The 19279-nt window shown below is 39.5% G+C and overlaps 1 protein-coding gene across 5 annotated transcripts in view; it reads left to right on the top strand.

The window, feature by feature from the left end:
- DIP2C (disco interacting protein 2 homolog C) overlaps positions 1 to 19279 on the top strand; it is a 377861-nt gene that overhangs the window by 199934 nt on the left and 158648 nt on the right. For 3 of the 5 annotated variants that reach the window (XM_084781752.1, XM_084781751.1, XM_084781750.1), the window contains exons 2-3: positions 5743 to 5814; positions 16039 to 16149. In XM_084781752.1, coding sequence (XP_084637878.1) covers positions 5743 to 5814; positions 16039 to 16149 — 183 coding nt within the window. Of the gene's footprint in view, positions 1 to 5742; positions 5815 to 7243; positions 7412 to 16038; positions 16150 to 19279 lie in introns of all 5 variants that reach the window. The other 2 variants (XM_084781749.1, XM_084781748.1) reach the window with 1 other exon arrangement.

Here is a 19279-nt window from a genome sequence, read left to right as displayed (position 1 = left end):
GAATAATGCATGCCGAAGCTGTCACAAGTGACAGGTTTTCCCTGGAGAAAAGCTTATCACAGAGCTGAAAGCACACATTTGTACAAGAGGGTTAGAGCCTTTGTGCCTCCATAGCTGTATAAAGTAGTTGACTAAAGAGAAGAGCCTTATGAAGGCTTCTGACAACCATAAAATTCCAAACATGGAAATGATGCCTTTGTTATATAAAGCATTCGTTCCAGCATTAAATAATAAAATAAATTCCCAACACCAAGAATGGAAATGATCAGTGTTAAACTTGTCTGTTTACTCAGAACTAATCCTAGCCCTGAGAGTTGCTCAGTGGTGCATGTTTTATCCTCGAGGACCAAGGGGCTGCCAAGGTTTCATGTCTAGAGACAGGCAGCAATTAGGTTGGCTCTGTACCAAATCTATGAGGTTCAAGTTTGCACACTTACCTTGTGGTCACAGTGACATGTCCTTTTGGTCATCCTGACTTTTACATTTGCTAGGCTAACTGTTAGCTTTCTGACTCTAATTTTTTTCTCTGAAACACTAGTCTGCAAAATAAGAGGATTCTTCCTGTGGGGAGAGAAAGAACAATTATATCTTTTCTCAGAATGTTGTTCAACCTTATGTGGATTTTGCTTGTAATTTTCTTTGTGAATTTATGATTTGTCTATTATTCTTTCATAATTTTGGAGTACTGATCTTGGATATGCTAGGCAAGCACTTTATCACCTAGTTATATTCCAAGCCTTTCCTTTCCTTTTTACTTTGACGTGGGGTCTTTACTGTGTGTAGCCCAGGGTGACTTTGAACTTGTTATCCTCCTGACTCAGCTCTCTGAGTTGCTAGAATCCAAAGCCTGAACACTAAGACCAATTGAATCTTGTTTTTGTTTAAAAATAAAATGATGCTTGAATCTGAAGTGTTGAAGAACTAAAGAATAACAAGGAAAAATTTTTTTTCTCAAAATTGATGTGTTTCAAGAGATCACTTGTCCTGGAACTCATTCTGTAGACCAGACTGGCCTCAAACTCAGAGATTGGCCTGTCTCTGCCTGCCAAGTGCTGGGATTAGAGGCAAGCACCACCACTACAAGAGATTGTTTTAAATTTATCCTTGCTAAAGTTAAATTTTCTGCACTGACTTCTTTCATACTTCGTTTGTAAATAAGTATGTTAGGTATTAAACCATGGAAAGTATGCTATTTGGAATTTTCTTTGGAAAAATGAAGAACCACTTTTTGAAGGAGGAAACTTCTTTAGATACACATTTAGAATCAGTGAAATTCTATTGATTGGAATTGGCTTTCAGAATGACCTTAAATGATATTGCTTTATTTTGCGAGTTAAAGGAATGTTAGCCATCTTACTCCATACTGTGCCACGGGGTGGTATGCCTTGTAACGAGAGAAAGAAAATGAAACATTACTTAGAAATAAGAGTTGAAGATTTGCTTCCTTGCCCTTGTAACCTTTTTGCCCTGAATTTATGTGGCTTTATCCTGCAGAGTGTATGCGTAGCACAGATCCACTGTGTGATGGAGAAAAAAGGGGCAGCCAATTGGTTGTTTAGCCTGAACTGATGTAAAATGGAAAACAACATGTACTTACAGAGAGCCCTATGCTTACATAGTGACACTAGGGTATAGACAACCGTCAAGCCTTAGACAGAAGCCAGGAAGGTGTCTGGGAGGAAGATGTTTGCAAAATCTACTATCCACTATCTGTCTGTCTCTGTCATTTGCCCATTTACCAGTTTCTTCATCCTATCTTTCCTCCTTTTATCTGTCATTATTAATAATTAATTTACCTATTTTTGTGTATCAGCTATCATCTGCCTATCACCTAATATAACGTATCATCTGTATAGGTGATAGTCTCTAGCTCTTATCTGTATCTTCCTTAATCTAAAAACCATCAGTTTCAGAAGGCTACCAGGCACAGAGCTCAACTGCAAAGTTTTATATAAATTTGCAGGGGGAGTTGGTCATAATCTGCCAGACCTGCCTACCAGATGCTTAAGTAGTTCTGGATTTAGAAAATAGTAGTGGTATTTTTAGCTCCAATTCTTTTGGTGCCATGAATGAGTCTAGTCTACAGATGGTGGCACTTTTGGGGGTCACTACAAGCTTATCTGTTGTCTGACATACTTCAATAACAAAGTTAGTATGGATTTCCCCCTCTGCCCTTTGCCTCACACAGTCACCAAACAGTTCATCATCCACCATGGCTGTGCTGATTGTCTGTGCTGCCGCCGCCAATTATGGCTCTGTCAGAGATAGACACTGGTGTTTCTCACTGTCTCTTACTGTGTGAATAAATTGATCAACTCACAGTCCTTGAATGGGAAAAGAGTCTGTAAGACATGGACTCTTTCACAAAAGCTTAACACTCTGGTTTTCAGGATAAGCCACATGTAAATATATGTTACACAAATGAAGCACAGACAAGTGAGTCAGGCCATTGCCATCTATGCTGTGGCCACCCAAAGCCTAGAAGTGCCATCCTCCTTGGGTAAGGATTGGGAGGAGTCAAACAGGAAGTTGTTTTCAGGGTTCTTCTCCAGAAATGAGAATGGGCAGAACCATTTAGAGACCCAGGAAAGAATACACTAGCACAGTCAGGAATACCAGTGTCTCTTCTCAGGATATTTTCTACCTCAGTTTTGGCCAGAGCACAGCAATCCTAGGTATGGTTACAATATAAAGAAAATGTTGGAGTTAAGGATACGTTTCCCCCTATATTCAAAGTCTGAGTCAAGAACTATAAATAGTATTAGTGTCTTGGTTTATCCCTTCTAAACTCAGTTGTTCTTAGTAATGAGATTGTTTTAGGAAGTTTGGGGGTAGAGTGCTTCAGAACTTTCTGTAAAGAGCCACCTAACATATGAATATGGCTTCGCAAGTGACATAGTTTATAGATTATGGAACAGGCTGTCAGCCACTGAAGCCTGTTTTAAGTATACAGACCAGAGAGCTTCCTTTGGCTTCTGTGACTGTTTGCTGACCCCTGTATGGCGACTATGAGTGACAGGTACACATCATTCTGTAGTGTCTTCCTTCACTGTCCCAGTTTTTGGAGGTGGTGGTTGCCTGGAATTCTTCAGTATCTTGCATGGAAATGCTCGGTTTGTTTGTTTGTTTTGAAGTCCAGGAGAGAATTCAGGACTGGGAGAAAAATGTCCTTAGATCTCTTTAGCTTTAAAGAAGCCAGAACTTTCCAAAATAACACCAATTCTGAAGGAAGACAAAGCTCGAAGTTCATTTCCTTTGAAGTTGGCCTATAGTGAAAAGAGTCCCCTCTGACTGTTAAGTGTTCAGTTGAGAAATTAATGGAAATTGAGTTGAATTTTGGATACAATAAGCATGTGGAATGACTCTGGGTTTACCAGGACTAGATTTGATAGTAGGATTGTCAAAGCAGCTCCTCAATCTGGACTTGGCCATAGCTGGAAAAGTATAAAGCTAGCATCTTGTCTGAGGCCCAAATAAGGTCGCCTTCACTGGGGCTTTCCACATGCAACCTTGCTTGTTCTCCTTTTGCCTTTTCATTTCCTGTGGCTCTGCCTTCTTTCCTTTACTATAGCAGGCTGTAGTTTGTATTTTATCTCTGACAGAGGCAGGTGGGTTATGCAGTATTACAATTAACATGAAAGCTAACTTCTTCAAGTATAATGCTATGTTTAAAGAATGATTACTGTTAGTAAAAGCTGTTGCTTATTAGTCAAGGTTCCTGTGTCCCATGTGGAAAAAGGCTGTAAAGCAACTGCTTCTACATTGCTCTTTATCAGATGTTTTGGGCATTTCTCAAGAAGCTATGTCTGTGGGATAGGGGGTTGTTTCTGCTTTACTTTTGAGGGATAGGAGGCTCTTCCTTTTATGTGAGTAGGAATTAGGTGTTTAGATTAGCCAGAAAGCGTGCCAGTGCCCCACGCCTCCCTTTTTAGGAATGTTGAGTTGCTCTCTTCTGATTAGTGGTCCTAGGCTCTTGCTCTCAAGTCATAGAGCTAGACATTAGAGATTTTGTTTTGTTTACAAGCCGTTTCTTCAAAGCCAAACATATCTCTCCATTTTGTAGTGTTACAGGTATAAAGGGCTGTATAAAGAGGGCAAAAGTCAATTTCACAGCCAGCCAATAATACATTACTTCATACCTTTATTTTCCTGATCAATCACAGGATATTTTAGAGTACGCCAGCATACTTATAGTGATTGTGGTGGTGAGGAGGTAAGATTTTGGGGGATTTATAAAAGTAATGCTATAGCCTCATTGATGCACCAGCTGATGGTTGAGGCTGCAAAATGTAGCCAGATATGATGCTGGCTTAATCTTTATGTAATATATATATATATATATATATATATATATATATATATATATATATCCCTTCATTTGTAATGGTGAAATAAGATACACTTAGCACAAAACCACTTACCAATTGATAAGGGAATATGTATTCCATATTTCTATTACTTTATGGCTCACATTATTATACTGATCATACATTGTTTTTAACCTAAATACAAATGTATTAACAAACTAAGTGGTAGAATTGGCCCACAAACCTGTATAGGGTCACTTGGCGATAGCAAAGTACATATTAGAATAAGCTAATATACCAACTTGTACATGCATAATTACAATTCTTTGTTTTACTTGTTTTTGTGGAAGCTCAAATCTTTTTTTTCTCTTTGAAGAAGTAGGTCAGAAAGCAAGGAATAAAAAGCTGAAACATCCTCAAAAAGTTAAATGGCAAAATCAATTTTATTTCCCCCCTCATTGAATGACAAAACCTGTGGTTTATATGTGCGTGCGCATATTCTTTTTTAAAAAACAGAGCAAAATTAGCATTATGTTTTGGAACTTATAGCTAGGAAAGACTATAAATGTTAATAAATGCTGTCTGTATCCTTAGTGATGTAACCCTTACAGAAAGGTGTGACTTCTGTGTATGAATCTTTGGTTTTAACATTTTAATTCCTTTTGTTTGTTTGTTTCCTTTTACTGATTTATTGTCCATGAAGTCTATTGATAAAAAAATCAAAGTATAAATTTAATGTAAGAGAATTAAAGTTTAAATATTGATACTACTATATCCAGTGTACTGTAGCAATATCAGTTAATTTTGTTAAACAGAAACATTGTAATTCTTTTTAGGACAATGACTTTTAAATATCTGTGGGATCCATGTTTTTTTTAACTTGGTTTTATCTACTGCTTCCTTTGGTCTTAGTCTTTTTTTTTTTTTTTTCCTTTAAAAATTACCTTAGCAATTTAAAGTCCTTGTGACTGACATGCTTGATTAGGAAAAAAAAAATCTCATTAATGAAAGGTGATGCCTATCTATAATGGTGTTGCTAGCTTTCCAGCCCAGACAGTTGTGCAGTCCATTGTTGATTAAGTTAATGAGAGCCCTTGAAGACTGAGCAGGCTTCCTGTGCTTGCAGATGTGAAAAAATTAGCACAGATCTAATTTTGGACCCTCAGAATGGAAACCCAGCCAGAAGGGACCAGAGATGAACATGTATTGAGCAAATGAGTTTTTATATACCATGAGTGCTATGATTTTTTTCTTTTGAGGGTAAAAAAAAAAAGTCACAGTAAATGATATACAGTGGTTTTGTTATAAATACCTAGTTATAAAGCAAATAATAGATAGTTACAAATGTTATTATATTTTGAAATACTCCATTAAATGACCAACTCTATCCATGGAAACTATCCTGAATGCTTTCTTTTTTTCCCTTCTCTTACAGGTGACATTACACAAAAGGGATATGAAAAGAAGAGGTCAAAATTAATTGGCGCCTACCTTCCCCAGCCTCCAAGTATGTAAACCTTGAATAGTACAAATTGTCTAGTTTTAAGAGTTAATAGCCACATTTGAAAGTCATTTCTCTCACTCTGGAATGTGCCTAAAGAATGCACATTTGACACCCCTACTCTCCACAACTAACTTTTAAAATAATTACTCAGATTTTTTTGAAAATTGAAAACATATGTGACTTTTCTATAAACTTTCCTAATACAATTTAATAGATATTTCATCTGTAGATAGAGCTCAATAATACATTGATTTCTTTGAAACAGTTTAATCATAAAGATAGGAGCATTTGTGGTTTAAACATGATTTTGACTTGGTGAGTTAATTATTTCCTATTGATTTTGGTCTAAATTAATAGAAGATTTGAGACAACTAGCAAATGTTGTGATAGCCTGACTGGGGGAGTATGATTGTAAAGGGTTGGTGTTTTTACAGGTGCCAGTGAAGTATGCATTGCTGATACTTGTACAAGGTACACTTCCTGCCACCATTGTTATGTGTGTGGCTTTGGAGACGTTCTGTACTTGAGCTAGATTGTATAGATTTTAAGAAAAAGAAAATGAAACTATTTTGGCATTCCACAGTGTATTTCCCGTATAGCTCCTTTCATATAGAGAGTAACCATGAGTAATTGCTAGGCTTTAGGAATTGCTCAAAGTGAATGTGAGCAAAGGGGGGAGGGGGGGAAGGCAAATAACAGCATGTGTTAAAGCTGAAAGCTGAAACTGCAGTTTCTGTGGATGAAACAAAACCTAAAAAGCTTTAAAAAGTGCATGTGTACATCCTCGTTTCTGTTCTCCAGGCTGTGGTACCCGCAGTGTAACCGAGGTGACACGGCAAAAAAGAGCTCTGTGGTTGCTGAGCTTGATATCAAGAGTCTGCTGGGCTTGTAGTTCTACAAGTTTGGTTTTGCTTATTGCTTTTCATGTGCGTTAAGGAAGTTGACGTGTGTTACCTGAGGGGTTGGTTTCCTGTGGTCTGGCTTGTGAAGGGAAGAAGCATGGTTTTATTTGGAAGGTGGAAAAGTAAATAGGCTGGTAAAGACTTAAGGGCAAGTGCTGGCGGAGGTTTTCTTCACCTCAGCCATCCCCTGACGTGGTTGTTGGAGGTCACGTGCTGATGTCTGGGGGTGTCTGCCCTGCCGTTGAGGAAGGCTGCTTGGTTAATTAGGGTCTTTGACGAAGCTGTTGGATGTTGATTTGTTTGCCATACCAAACAAAAGTGAAGCAAGGGCAGTTATTGCCTTCCCTGGGATATTTCTGCAGCCTTCACTGGTCCAAGACCGGCTGGAGGCGGAGGGCATCTGTACCTAGCGGAGCCTTTGGTGGTCTGTGTGCTGTTTTTGCATGGGGTCGGCAGCTCTGCTCAGCGCTGTAACAAATTAAAAAAAAACTAAAGTCTGAATTAATTAGTTTTTTTTCAACTTGTTACAGCAGCGAATGGAGCTGCCGTGGTTCGGTGTAGACTGCAGCCCGGTGAAGGCGTGCCGAGGAGACCTTTCCGCCCTGCCCACATCGGGGTGTGCGACATCCGAGAAGCTGCGGCCCGGGAGCGGGCAGCCAGTGCAGCGGGGAACCGGCCTCTGTTTTACTTTCGATTCGGTGAGCCCTGCATCCCTGAGAGAGTCCAGCCCCTGGGCAAAGGACTGTTTTGGCAGTCTTTCTCCAAGTATAGGGCTAGCACTGAAGGAGTGGGGGTTCGGTCCCCCAAGGTCCCCCTTGCTCTTTAAGCTCAGACCTTGTGAGCGTGGATGATGACTGTCTCCCAGTCAAGGCCCATTCTACATTTCCTGTTAACTTAGAATGTTCTGTCTGTAACGCTTGGTCAGCTGGCTCTTCCTTAAGTGCAAAGACCTTAAGAAGGGAGGATGCATGTCCATTGATGAGGGTTTTTTGTTTGTTTTGTTTTTACCCCCCTTAAAGTTGTTGCACTGTTTGCCTTAAAGCCAGATGCCAAGGCAAGAATGAGCAATTCAATCTTGATCCCTGAGATGTGCTAAAGGGGGACTTTGAGAACTACATGATCTCTTGTTCCCGTCACCAAGGATCAAAATGGTAGGTTTCTTAAGTAGAAAGACCAAAGCAATCATAGAGTAGATGGTTACAAGGTCAGGGTCCCTATGAAAGTTCAGATTTACTTTGGACCACATTTTTGCACTTAGGAAATTCAAGAAGCAGGTGACTTTCTATACTTTTTAGTAGAATAAGAACATTTAAAACGTGTATATGTGCTAGTAACTGGATTTATAGGTGCATATTCTAGGTTATCGCCCTGATAGGATGAAATGTTATAATATTATGTGCTAGTAATAGGCTGTGGCTTACTGCTCAACGGTAGAGTGCTTTCCGTTATAGGACAGGCCCTAGGTTTGATCCTGAGCAAACAAGCAAATCATATAAGAATATTGAAATGAACTTCAATATTTAGAAGTGGACATGTAACCTGTCTCCCAGCTTTGCTTATTTTTGTCCTCCCAGTGACTTTGTTGACAATTATCATGATCTTGTTGAAATAAACAGAGGATTGACGAGTATGTGACAGAACTGGATTGCATTTCAGAGTATCTGATGGAAATATGATTTTAAAACCGTGAATGTAGAATGTAGATGTTTTGAGTTGTGTTTTCTGCTTTGTCCTCCTACTTTTCCACAAACATGAGTACTCTCGGGCTCTCCCGTGATGTGGGAGAGAGGACTTGCTTCCTGTGTTACAGAGTTAGCCAGGGTCACCGTTACAGGAAGCAGACAGGCACAGTGCTGGAGCAGTAGCTGAGAGCTTTACATCCTGATCTGCAGAGAGAGGAGGGAAGAGGGGAAGGAGGAGCCTGACACGGGATTTTGTTTTTTTTGTTTTTTTTTTGTTTTTTGTTTTAATTTTTATTAGTTTATTCATATTACATCTCAATTGTTAGCCCATCCCTTGTATCCTCCCTTCCTCCCTCCCTCCCGTTTCCCTCCCTACTCCCTTCCCCTATGTCTGTGACTGAGGGGGACCTCCTCCCCCTGTATATGCTCATAGGGTATCGAGTCTCTTCTTGGTGACCTATTATCCTTCCTCTGAGTGCCACCAGGCCTCCCCAATCCAAGGGACATGGTCCAATATGGGGCACCAGAGTTTGTGTGAAAGTCAGATTTCCTTCTCCACTTAATGGTGAAGAATGTCCTGCCCATCGGCTATACTGGATAGGGGTTCGAAGTTTACTGCGTATATTTTCCTTGGCTGGTGCCATAGTTTGAGGAGGATCCCAGGGCCCAGACCCGCCTATAGTTTTCCAAGACCCTCTGAATCCTTCTATTTCCTCATTCTCGAAGGCTTCTCACACCTAAAGTCTCAATAGAATGTCCTCCCCTCTGACCCACTTTCCTGGTAGGTAAAGTTTTTCATGGGGACGTACCCCTTGGACTAGTGTCTCGATATAAATGAGTATATACCATTTGACTCTTTTTGCTTCTGGGTGAACTCACTCATTATGATAATTTCTAGTTCAATCCATTTGTCCACAAATTTCGGAAATTCCTTGTTTTTAATAGCTGAATAGTATTCCATAGTGTAAATGTACCACAGTTTCTTTATCCATTCTACTGAGGGACCCATAGGCTGTTTCCATGTTCTAGCTATTATGAATAAGGCAGCTATGAACATGGTTGAGCATATGTCCCTGTTGTGTGCATCTTCTGGGTATATTCCAAGAAGTGGAATAGCTGGGTCTTGAGGAAGCCCTATCCCCATTTTTCTGAGAAAGCACCAGATAGCTTTCCAAAGTGGTTGTACTAGTTTGCATTCCCACCAGCTATGAAAGAGTGTTCCTCTCTCTCTCCACATCCTCGCCAGCATGTGGTGCCAGTTGAGTTATTGATCTTAGCCATTCTGATGGGTGTAAGATGGAATCTCAATGTCGTTTTGATTTACGTTTCTCTGATGACTAAGGAGGTCGAGCATTTCTTTAAGTGTTTACCACTCAGTTATTTAATTTTTTTTAAATACATTTTTATTAATTTATACATATTACATCTCAGTTGTTAGCCCATCCCATGTATCCTCCCATTCCTCCCTTCCTCCCACTTCCCCCCTACTCCCCTCCCCTCCCCTAAGTCTGTGTCTGAGGGGGACCTCCTCCCCCTGAATATGCTCATACGGTATCAAGTCTCTCCTTGGTGACCTCTTATCTTTCCTCTGAGTGCCACCAGGCATCTCCGTCCAAGGGACATGTTCACTGACACGGGATTTTGAAACCTTAAAGCCCACTCCTGCTGACACAGCTCCTCCAACATGGTCATACTTCCTAACAGTGCATGTTCTGGGTTATGTCTCTGTTGACTAATGATTGAAAAAAATAAACCTGTAGGGACCATGCTCATTCAAACCACTACACTTCCTAGCAAAAGCATTTTATAGATAACTTGTAGGTTCAGTTTTCTTAACCAATATATTTTATTACAAACTTATTAATCGAGCATACAACCCTTATAACTCGACTAACCAAAACAATAGGAAAAGAGGATTAACGAATAACAAAACCATAAGGATATCAGTTCCGAAGAACGGGTCTCCCGGCGTAATCAGCAGGATTTCTTCTGCTGGAACCTGGAGTAACCAGAACCCAGAACCTCAGCAGGAGCCGGAGCCCCGAAGTCTTCCCTCGAGCAGTCCTCTCTAGGAGTGTCTCGAAGTAGAGCCATGAACAGCCAAAACTATCCCAAGTCTCTCCAGGCCCCGCCTCCAGTTTTTGAGGCACTAGGTTCAATTCTAAGCACTACAAACAAGCAAGCAAACAAACAAACAAACAAACAAACAAAGCAGGACAGTAGTTTAATGAAAACGTTACGTTGCCATATGCTTCACATCATTCATACTTTGCTGGTTCATGAGTTCCCTGTCAACACACTGGACTATGAAGATGTTTACAAAACAAATGTGTGGTGCTGTGCTGCGCTTTGTTAGTGACATATGGCATGGAAGCCGCAGTGAAAGTAACATAAGAATTAGGTTTCTATGATCCTAAGGTACTCAGAATGAAGTTTCAGTTTTCTGTTTTGTGGTGTCCTCACCTATGTTAGTGCAAAGAAAATATAGAAAATGCCTTACCTAATCATACATCATGTATGTATGTATGATACATACATAATCATACATTAAGTACTTTTTACTTTCTGGATAATTTCTTAATTACACTTAATGTAAAAATTAGGGGACTGCTGTGTGCTCCAGAAGACAGTGGGACTTGATTCAGAAACAGTTTGGACAGTCTTAAAATAAGAGAAATTCTCCAGTTAGAAATCCCCCCTACCCCCAGTATCTCCTCTTGAGTAACTCAAGGCTTATAGTGTCCTGCCTTGTTGCCTCTAACCTATTGAGCCTTAAGTTATAGAGCCAAATGGGTGGGCCACCTGTGCCTTATTCTTAGGGTTAACATGGGGATTGTTGCGATGTCAGGGTCTGTCTGAAAGACATGAAAGACACTACAGTGTTTACTCATCTGAAATAATTGGGTTGGTTAAGTACAACTGCTACAATGGAAATTTTTGTTTCATAATCTTTTAGTGACAAGTCCTAAGTAATTGACAAGTAATTAATGATCCTGCTTTTTCTCACTTTCGTCTTCAGATTTCCAAATCTGGTGGGTAGGTGAAACATTTAAAGATGTGAAATTAGTGAGGCAAGGCAAAACTTGATAAGAATCAGTTTCTGTTTGACTTGGAAGATTCAAATGCAGAGGACAGTGGACTACAGTAGAAGTGTCTTCTGTTTAGATGAATGAGTTTGGTAGTTTCTTTTGTGGTCATCGGAGCCAGAAAGTGAGGTTTCCAGAATGCTTTGTGCTTTGAAGAGATGTGTATATGAGCAACTGGGAGAGGCCCCTAGCACAAACACAAAGGCAAATCTGAACAAAGAGAAAGCTTAAATACAAGAATGGTGCAGTGTTTTAAGTTTCACTTCTATGTCTATATTACCTCATCAATAAAATGGCAGAAATCACAACTTATCTCCTGGTTTTAATCAAGTCCTTAAGCCAGTGCTTTGAAGTGTTTTCAAATACAGATGGAAAGCCAGGCCTTGGAAATGTTAAGGAACTTGCCCAAGGTCACAGGTACCAGGGCATTTGGGCTGGAATATTGAAGTTCTTGGTCTTTGATTCAAGGATGAAGTAGAAGCCCACAAAGACTGCAGAGTAGTGGGAAACTATTCAGAAGCAAAGGGCTAATACACACAGAAAGGAAATACTGTAAGAGAGTAAGGAATTATGTAAGAGCCCAGTCTGGTTGGTTGGTTGGTTGTTTTTGTGGAAGGGGTGCTTCTTTTATGGATTTAAAAAAGGAAGAGTTTGCTTACTAGTGGGATACTGGATGGTTTTCTGTTTTGATTAACAAAATGGATTATATAAGTCATTGCTTATTGTGTATGTCCCTTCTCATAATGCATCTGTTGGGGGAACAGGCTGGCAGATAGACAGACAGGGTCTTAATATGTAGCCCTCACTGGCCTGGAATTTACTATGTGTAAATAAGGCTTGTCTTGAACTCACAGAAATCCACCTACCTCTGCCTCTTGAGTGCTGGGATTAAAGTATTATGCCACCATGCCTGACAACATCTAATTTGAATCCTACCACATCATTATACATAGTCATATAAGATGGTAAATAGGGAGTTTTCCCTAACAGTTACATAGTTGGTTTTACTCTGTAGGTACACAAAGACAGTTGAGGCCAGCTCAGACTCCTACCTTCCCTACCAAATGTCCTGGAAATACATTTGAATAGACCCTGTCCAGGTCTGATGAGAAGAGACATTTATCCATTGTTCAGAGATGGATATTAATATAGCTCCAAAAATAAGGGGCCCCTAAGTTGCTAGTTAGGCTATTAGGAGAGGGTGTGTGTGCATAGTACATTTAAACCAGAGATGTAGGTTGCCAGCTATGTTGTTAGAAAAGTCGTATGTTAAGAGTCTCAGGCAAGTGGGATCCAAGGTTGCTCAATTATTACCTATGCTTATCTGCCTCATCCATCATGCTTGTGGGTCCTGGAGCTGACTTGGTGCTTGGCACATGGCTTGGATGTAGTTGCCTCATAAATACTGTAGGCGAAGGGCTTCATTGTTGATGCTTGTTTAGTCATGGATGAGTATTGATGGTTTCATCCTCCTGACTGATGCAGACTGCCATCCTTTATGTCCCGCTATGCCTTCCAGTGTAACTCTCAGTATACTTCCCGTTGGAGAACACTGTTTTCTGTGTGGCTTTTTGAGAATAGGTCTTCAATCATGGTTCCCTTAACTAAACATTTATTGAGTGTGAGTTCTCCCCAGTGGTGAACACTGAACTATTAACTGCTTTGCTAATTATTTGTGTTTGTGTTGCTTCAGCAGCAAGGTTTGGTCAGTTGTCTTGTGTTGAGGAAAGACAATGAGTATGCAAGTGACTTTATGGTGACAGGTTCAGTTCTATAGAGAGTTAAATAGTCAATTGTTGATTTTTTTTTCTGTTTGAATATACCATTTCAAATCTTGGTTGGAACAAAGTTAGATAAAATATGATTAATGGAATAGTGATTCAAATACTTATTTTTTTGTTGTTGTTGTTTTGAGACAGGGTTTCCCTGTGTAGCCTTGGGTGTCCTAGACCTGCTTTGTAGACCAGACTGGCCTCGAACTCACAGTGATCCACTTGCTTCTGCCTCCTGAGTGCTGCAAGTGTGTTTTGTTACTGGCAACGTGTTAGAGCTCTTCTGCCTGGTTGTATTAATTTCTCTTTTGAGATATCTGTAGTAAACCACCTTACCAATCCATGAAAGCAAGTGCACACATTACCTCACTGATGATATTCATAGAGGGTTCATCAAGAAACCAGGCAGTCGTCTTGATTCTTACACTATGGATCCCAAGAAGAGGTCAAGTGTGAACGTAGTTCTGAGGAGACTTATATTCATGAACTTGGCAACTTGGACATGTATGTTTACCTTTGCTGCTTCTTCAGTTGTTCCAAAATGCCGGCCAGTGTGTACAAGAGAGTGTGGGCAACAACGACAAGTGGTGATATGTAAAGTAAAGGAGTCACTTGACAAAGTGAAAACCAGTACATCCCAATGCTAAGTGGACATGTATATTCTCTGAGGAATTAAAGCTAACCAGGATCCAGGCTTGGGCATATTGGGCAACTTCTATGGTCAAAGGCACTATGGCAGTGCACCTACACTGTCCTGAAAACACAGGCCACAGAATGAGGCATTTTCTCAAGGCGCAGGACACCCGAGGTCTCTTGTCGTGGCAATCAGATTTAACTGTAAGAGAGTTGTTAGTATTCTGCCAGAAGAAGAGAACTGGCTTTCAGCTCCTCAAGTTAAAATAAAGAGTAAATTATAAAAGTTGTCACAAAAGAGACACTGTAAAGATTCTAGCATGGTCTGAAGTGTAGCTCTTCACAATTGATGTCTTCTGGCAGGGGTGCAGGAGGAAAATACTCAGTTCTATTTAAGGGGCAGGCCGCTGAGAGTTTGACTATGTTCCAGTGAGTATAAATAACACAGTGGTCTTGTTACTCTTTTTCCAATTTTTATTCTTATTTTTATTTTTATTTTTTGGTTGGGGGAAGGCTGGGAAGCGAGTGTGATTGGGATGGTGTGAATTTCCCAGAGAATCAATAAAAATGTTATTTTTAAAAAAGAGTATAACATCATAATGCTGAACTTTTAGGAAATAATGAAAATGAAAGACACGAAGTAGAATTTTCTCCTAGCGTTTTAGAATATCAGGACCTACACCTGCTCTACTAGAGAGACAACCCAAGGCCTCCGTATGTTATGTCTTTATCTTTTTTTTTTTTTTTTTTGAAGAAGCTACTTGAGATACTTCTTTAAAAGATTAGGAGAAGAAAGACATGGATGGACTCCAGTAACCTAAAATAATGCAAACCCAAAGCAAGTCCAGCATGAAAGGAATAAATGGCAACACAGAAGGGACTCCAAGTATGCTTCAGTGAAAACAAACAAAATGAACTGAAAAATGATTACTAGGTTGTGAGTGTTTGACCATGGGAGGAAGATCATGTGAAGGGTTTGTTTTTATTTTGCTTTTTAGTTAGAGTATTTTGAAAGTATCAACAAATAGAGACATTGAAAACATGACAATGAATAGGAAGGTGTAAATGTTAAACTCAGGATTATTAAAGAGCAAGTAAGATGGGAATATATTAATTACATTTGGATGACTTTGCTTTTTCGTCATCTCAACATAATCTTGATCACGTAAGTAGTAGAAACTAAGGTGAGTGGAGTGAAGCCTACATACTATCCAAGAGTCAGGGCTCTGTGTCCAAATGTGCATGTCAGCCTGATGCAGAACTGCTTGGCCTCAGAAGTTTGACATATAAGGAATACTGAAATAGGCTCTTGTAAGTGCTGTTACTCAAGTTAGTAGCTCAAGTTTTATGTCTGATTTCTTCACTTAAAGAAGCAGCAACTGCCATTAGTATTCAGTGAAAGCAATTTCTTTATGTCTGAACTGTAGAGATGGACTCTGTCCCGTACTACTAAGTTTCATCTACATTGTCTTCCTTGGTGCTGTTTTATGTCAGTCTAATTCATAGTTTGATTGGCAGATATGGGGGTCAGCTTTTGTCTTGAATCTGACTAAGATAACATTTTTTTGTAATTCACATAAAAGCTGTTCTCAGGTACAACTTGTTCATCTACTTAGCATTAAATGAAACAAGGTTTTAGAGAGTTAGTAAGTGACAATGACAAAAGCTGAAAGTTGATGCTACATATGGATAACTTCCCAGTTACCAAATTTACATACAAATAGTCTATAAAGTTGATTTTAAAGATAATTATGATTTTAAAGTTTCTCAGGGCTTTTATGTTCTTTCTTGTTCACACTACTACTACTACTACTACTACTACTGATGATGATGATGATGATGATGATGATAGTGATAATCCTGATCCTATGTCTTGGGTTTCATGGTTCTTCCGTGCTTTGGAGGACACTATGACAAGAAAGAATACTTACCTATAGCCTTTCCACGAATGGAAGAACTTCTCTAGGGCTCAGCCTTGCATTCACCTTCCTGTTGATCTGCCAAGTGTGACCTCCCCCACAGGCTTCTTACTACTGTTTGGTCTAACAGATGACAGGAATATAATGAGTGAATATTTATTGTAACTAAGTCTTTTTAGCTTAGCTACTGAGAACAGCCTCACCCTTACTCTGCTGTTTTACCTTACACCCAGGAGTGGACCAAGCTTTGCCTCAGGAGCGACGGGCACCTGTCACTCCTTCCTCAGCGTCTCGATACCACCGTCGAAGATCCTCAGGGTCTCGCGATGAACGCTATCGGTCAGGTAAGGAACAGTCTGGATGCACTAGACTCCCTGTACTTGGGTCTGTTGCTGTGCATAAATTAGGCCCACCTTCCCATTGCCTATGAGACACAAATTCAGGACACTTAGATTTTGCACAGGTGAAGCCCTAGCTCATGCACCAGTGCGTGCTCTAGGATAACCATTCATGTTTGGTAATGTAGTAATTGTTATTCTTTTAGTTACTTTTTACATGTAAACAGAGATAACCAGGCACCTTAACAGTGAGAGTGTACACAATGTATTCACATGTCTTAGGTAGGGTTTCTTTTATTGTGAAGAGACACCATGACCACAGCAACTTTTATAAAGGAAAACATTTAACTGGGTCTAGCATATGGTTTAGAAGTTTAGTCCATTGTCAGCATGGTGGAAAGTATGACAGCATTCAGGTAGATATGGTATTATAGAGGTAGCTGAGAGTTCTACATCTGGATTGGTAGGCAGCAGGATGAAAAATAAGCCACTAGGTCTGGCTCAAGCTTATGAGACCTCAAAACCCACTCCCTAGTGACAGACAGACCTCCTCCAACAAGGCCACACCTCCCTATGAGCCTATGGGGGACATTTTTATTCAAACCACCATAGCACAGAAGGCCGTAATTAGGAGATTTTTTTTTTCTTCACTCCTTCCCACTGCCCTTTCTTACTTTTCACTCCCTCTTCTGGACTCTGTAGGCACCTACATTCACATGTGCATGTACCCACATATAGTTAAGCATATTTAAGAAAATAGAAATCTAAAAAATGGGGAGATAGTAGCTCATTTTAATCTACTGCTATTGAATCTTTTTAGAGTTCTGTAGTAGATTTTGTTTTTCTTGAGCTGACAAGGAAGATTTTAAGTTATTTCCAAGAAAAGAGTCTCCTAGCCTCTTAAGTGGTCTGAAGATCTCTGGCCATTTTCAGTAAAGCTTCTTTAGTTGCTTCAGTGATCAAATTATGTTACCTTTGAAATAATTCTTAAAGATAAGTGAACTAAGTACAATCAATACAATTAGCTATATAGTAGCAAATTTAATTTCTCTTCATTATATTCTATTTCATTTCAAAATCCATAAGCTACACATAATGAATTCTTGATAGTTTAGCTCGGGCTGCCCAAGAACTCACGCTATGTGAAGACAGCCAGCCCTAGTAGTAGTCCAGCTGACTTCTACTACAACCCCAGTCAGAGTGAAATAATGAATATCCCAGGACTCAAGGATGCTAACATTTTAGTTCCTTGCCAGTCACCTTGGCGTTAAAATTGTGGCAGTCTTTCCTCAGGCTCACAAGTGTAGAAGTTTCAGATGTCAATCACTATTCCTGGCAATAATTTTTTATAATAGTGTATACATTTCTGTTCTTTTTAAGGTATTTATGGGGCTTTACATAAATTTGTAAAATGAATGACTATAAAGGCATTTATTTGGCACATGGAATATACTGTGTCAGGCACTGTGTCAGGCACTTCACCACCTTTATGAAGTCTAAACGAGTGCTCCATTTCTAGTGACATTCAGTGTAGTCAGAAACTTATGATGGGGTGGGCGGGTGTGCAGCGGTCAGAAGACGAGCTCATAGAGTCAGTTCTCTACATTACCTCAGCCTGCCAGGCTTGGGCAGCAAGCACTCTGATCTCCTGTTACATCTCATGGTGCCTACTTAAGATTTTAGTCCTGCAGGTAAGGACATTACCTGTTAGCTAACAAATTTTAAGCTTTAAAATAGTTAAGAATTAAAAACCTTTTTTGAGCCAAAAAGTTTGACAATTATTGTCATAGGCCTTTTTCTCCCTAGCTTTACTTTTTAAAAAGTTAAGAAAGGATATGAACTAAAAACTTGAGCATCAAAATTTGCCTCTTAAGCTGTCATCCACCCCACGCCCCATTCACGAGGTGACCTTTGGTGTGCTTAGTTCCTGAGGCTGAACTTGTATCTTACTCTTCTGATCTTTTTCATTTATTCTTTCTTTCTTTCAACAAATATATGAAGTGATTTTGTGTTATGAGCACTCTGCAGTGAACTATGGCTGAGACAAAACTGAGGTAAACACAGTCCTTGCTGTTAAAGAGCTTCCTAGAATAATTTCTTCCTTTTTCCTGAAGTTTAATTTTCTAGTTCATGGTTTCTCTTTCTCAAGCAAGCTGCTTTTACTGACTTTATGGCGATTCTTAGGGCATGACTTGCACTGTCTCTGAACAGTCCAATTTTTTATTTATTAAGATAATAGAAACATATTTATTTCCCTCTCATGTTAGGATACTGTGGGCTATTAGACAAAAACTATACATTGTAGCATTGACTTAGACTGTGAATATCACTTACCACCCCCCAGATCGGAGACAATCTATCTGTAAAGGGATACCCTTTGTCTGGTGTGGTTGTCAATATATACATAGAACCAGTTAATTTTAATTTAACTAGTTAACTGGTTAATTTTAAGCAAGTAAGGATTAAATTAAATTTAAAATTCTGTTCTACCTCACTAGCAGCATTTTAGGATGAGCAGCTTCCATGCTGAGCACTACAGGTAGGAACTTTTCTACATCTACCAAACCTTCGATTCCAGGAGCATTGTTCTGAGAACTCATGGAAGAAAAGGCAAAAGATGCAGTTAAGAGAGCATAAAGGTTTGTTGGCTCCACACTAAAGAAAGCGAAACTAATTTGGTTACCTATGCCAGGTTTTAGAAATGTAAATATGGCAGAAATTTATAAACAGTAGGATTGGAATCAAAATTTGTAGGATGCAATGGAAATGGTACTTTTAGGAAGTACTAACTTTCTACCTCTTCTTAGGAAAGAGATCCCAGAAAGTGAAAAATAAACATTTACGTTAAGACGTTAGAAAAGAAAGATTAACTCCACACAAAGAAGAAATGTGAAAAAAATGAAGAGGATAGACAGAAATCAAGAATATAGAGACTCTTTGTTAGATTGTAAGTTGATCAGAAGCTATCATGCTTATCCTAATAAGGAAAACACCAACCATACTGAAGGCCAAGGGTTCTTCCTGGATTCATCAAATAGTTACAATCATAGGCCAGACAATTGGCTTAGAATTTGAAATGGATAATGTAAGTAGGGATTTGGAGAGCCTAATACTCAAGATCTGATAAAATCAAGAC

Source organism: Acomys minous (assembly GCF_964271855.1).
Source record: "Acomys minous genome assembly, chromosome: 5".
Lineage (NCBI taxonomy): Eukaryota > Metazoa > Chordata > Mammalia > Rodentia > Muridae > Acomys > Acomys minous.
This window is presented reverse-complemented; position numbering and strand designations above follow the sequence as displayed.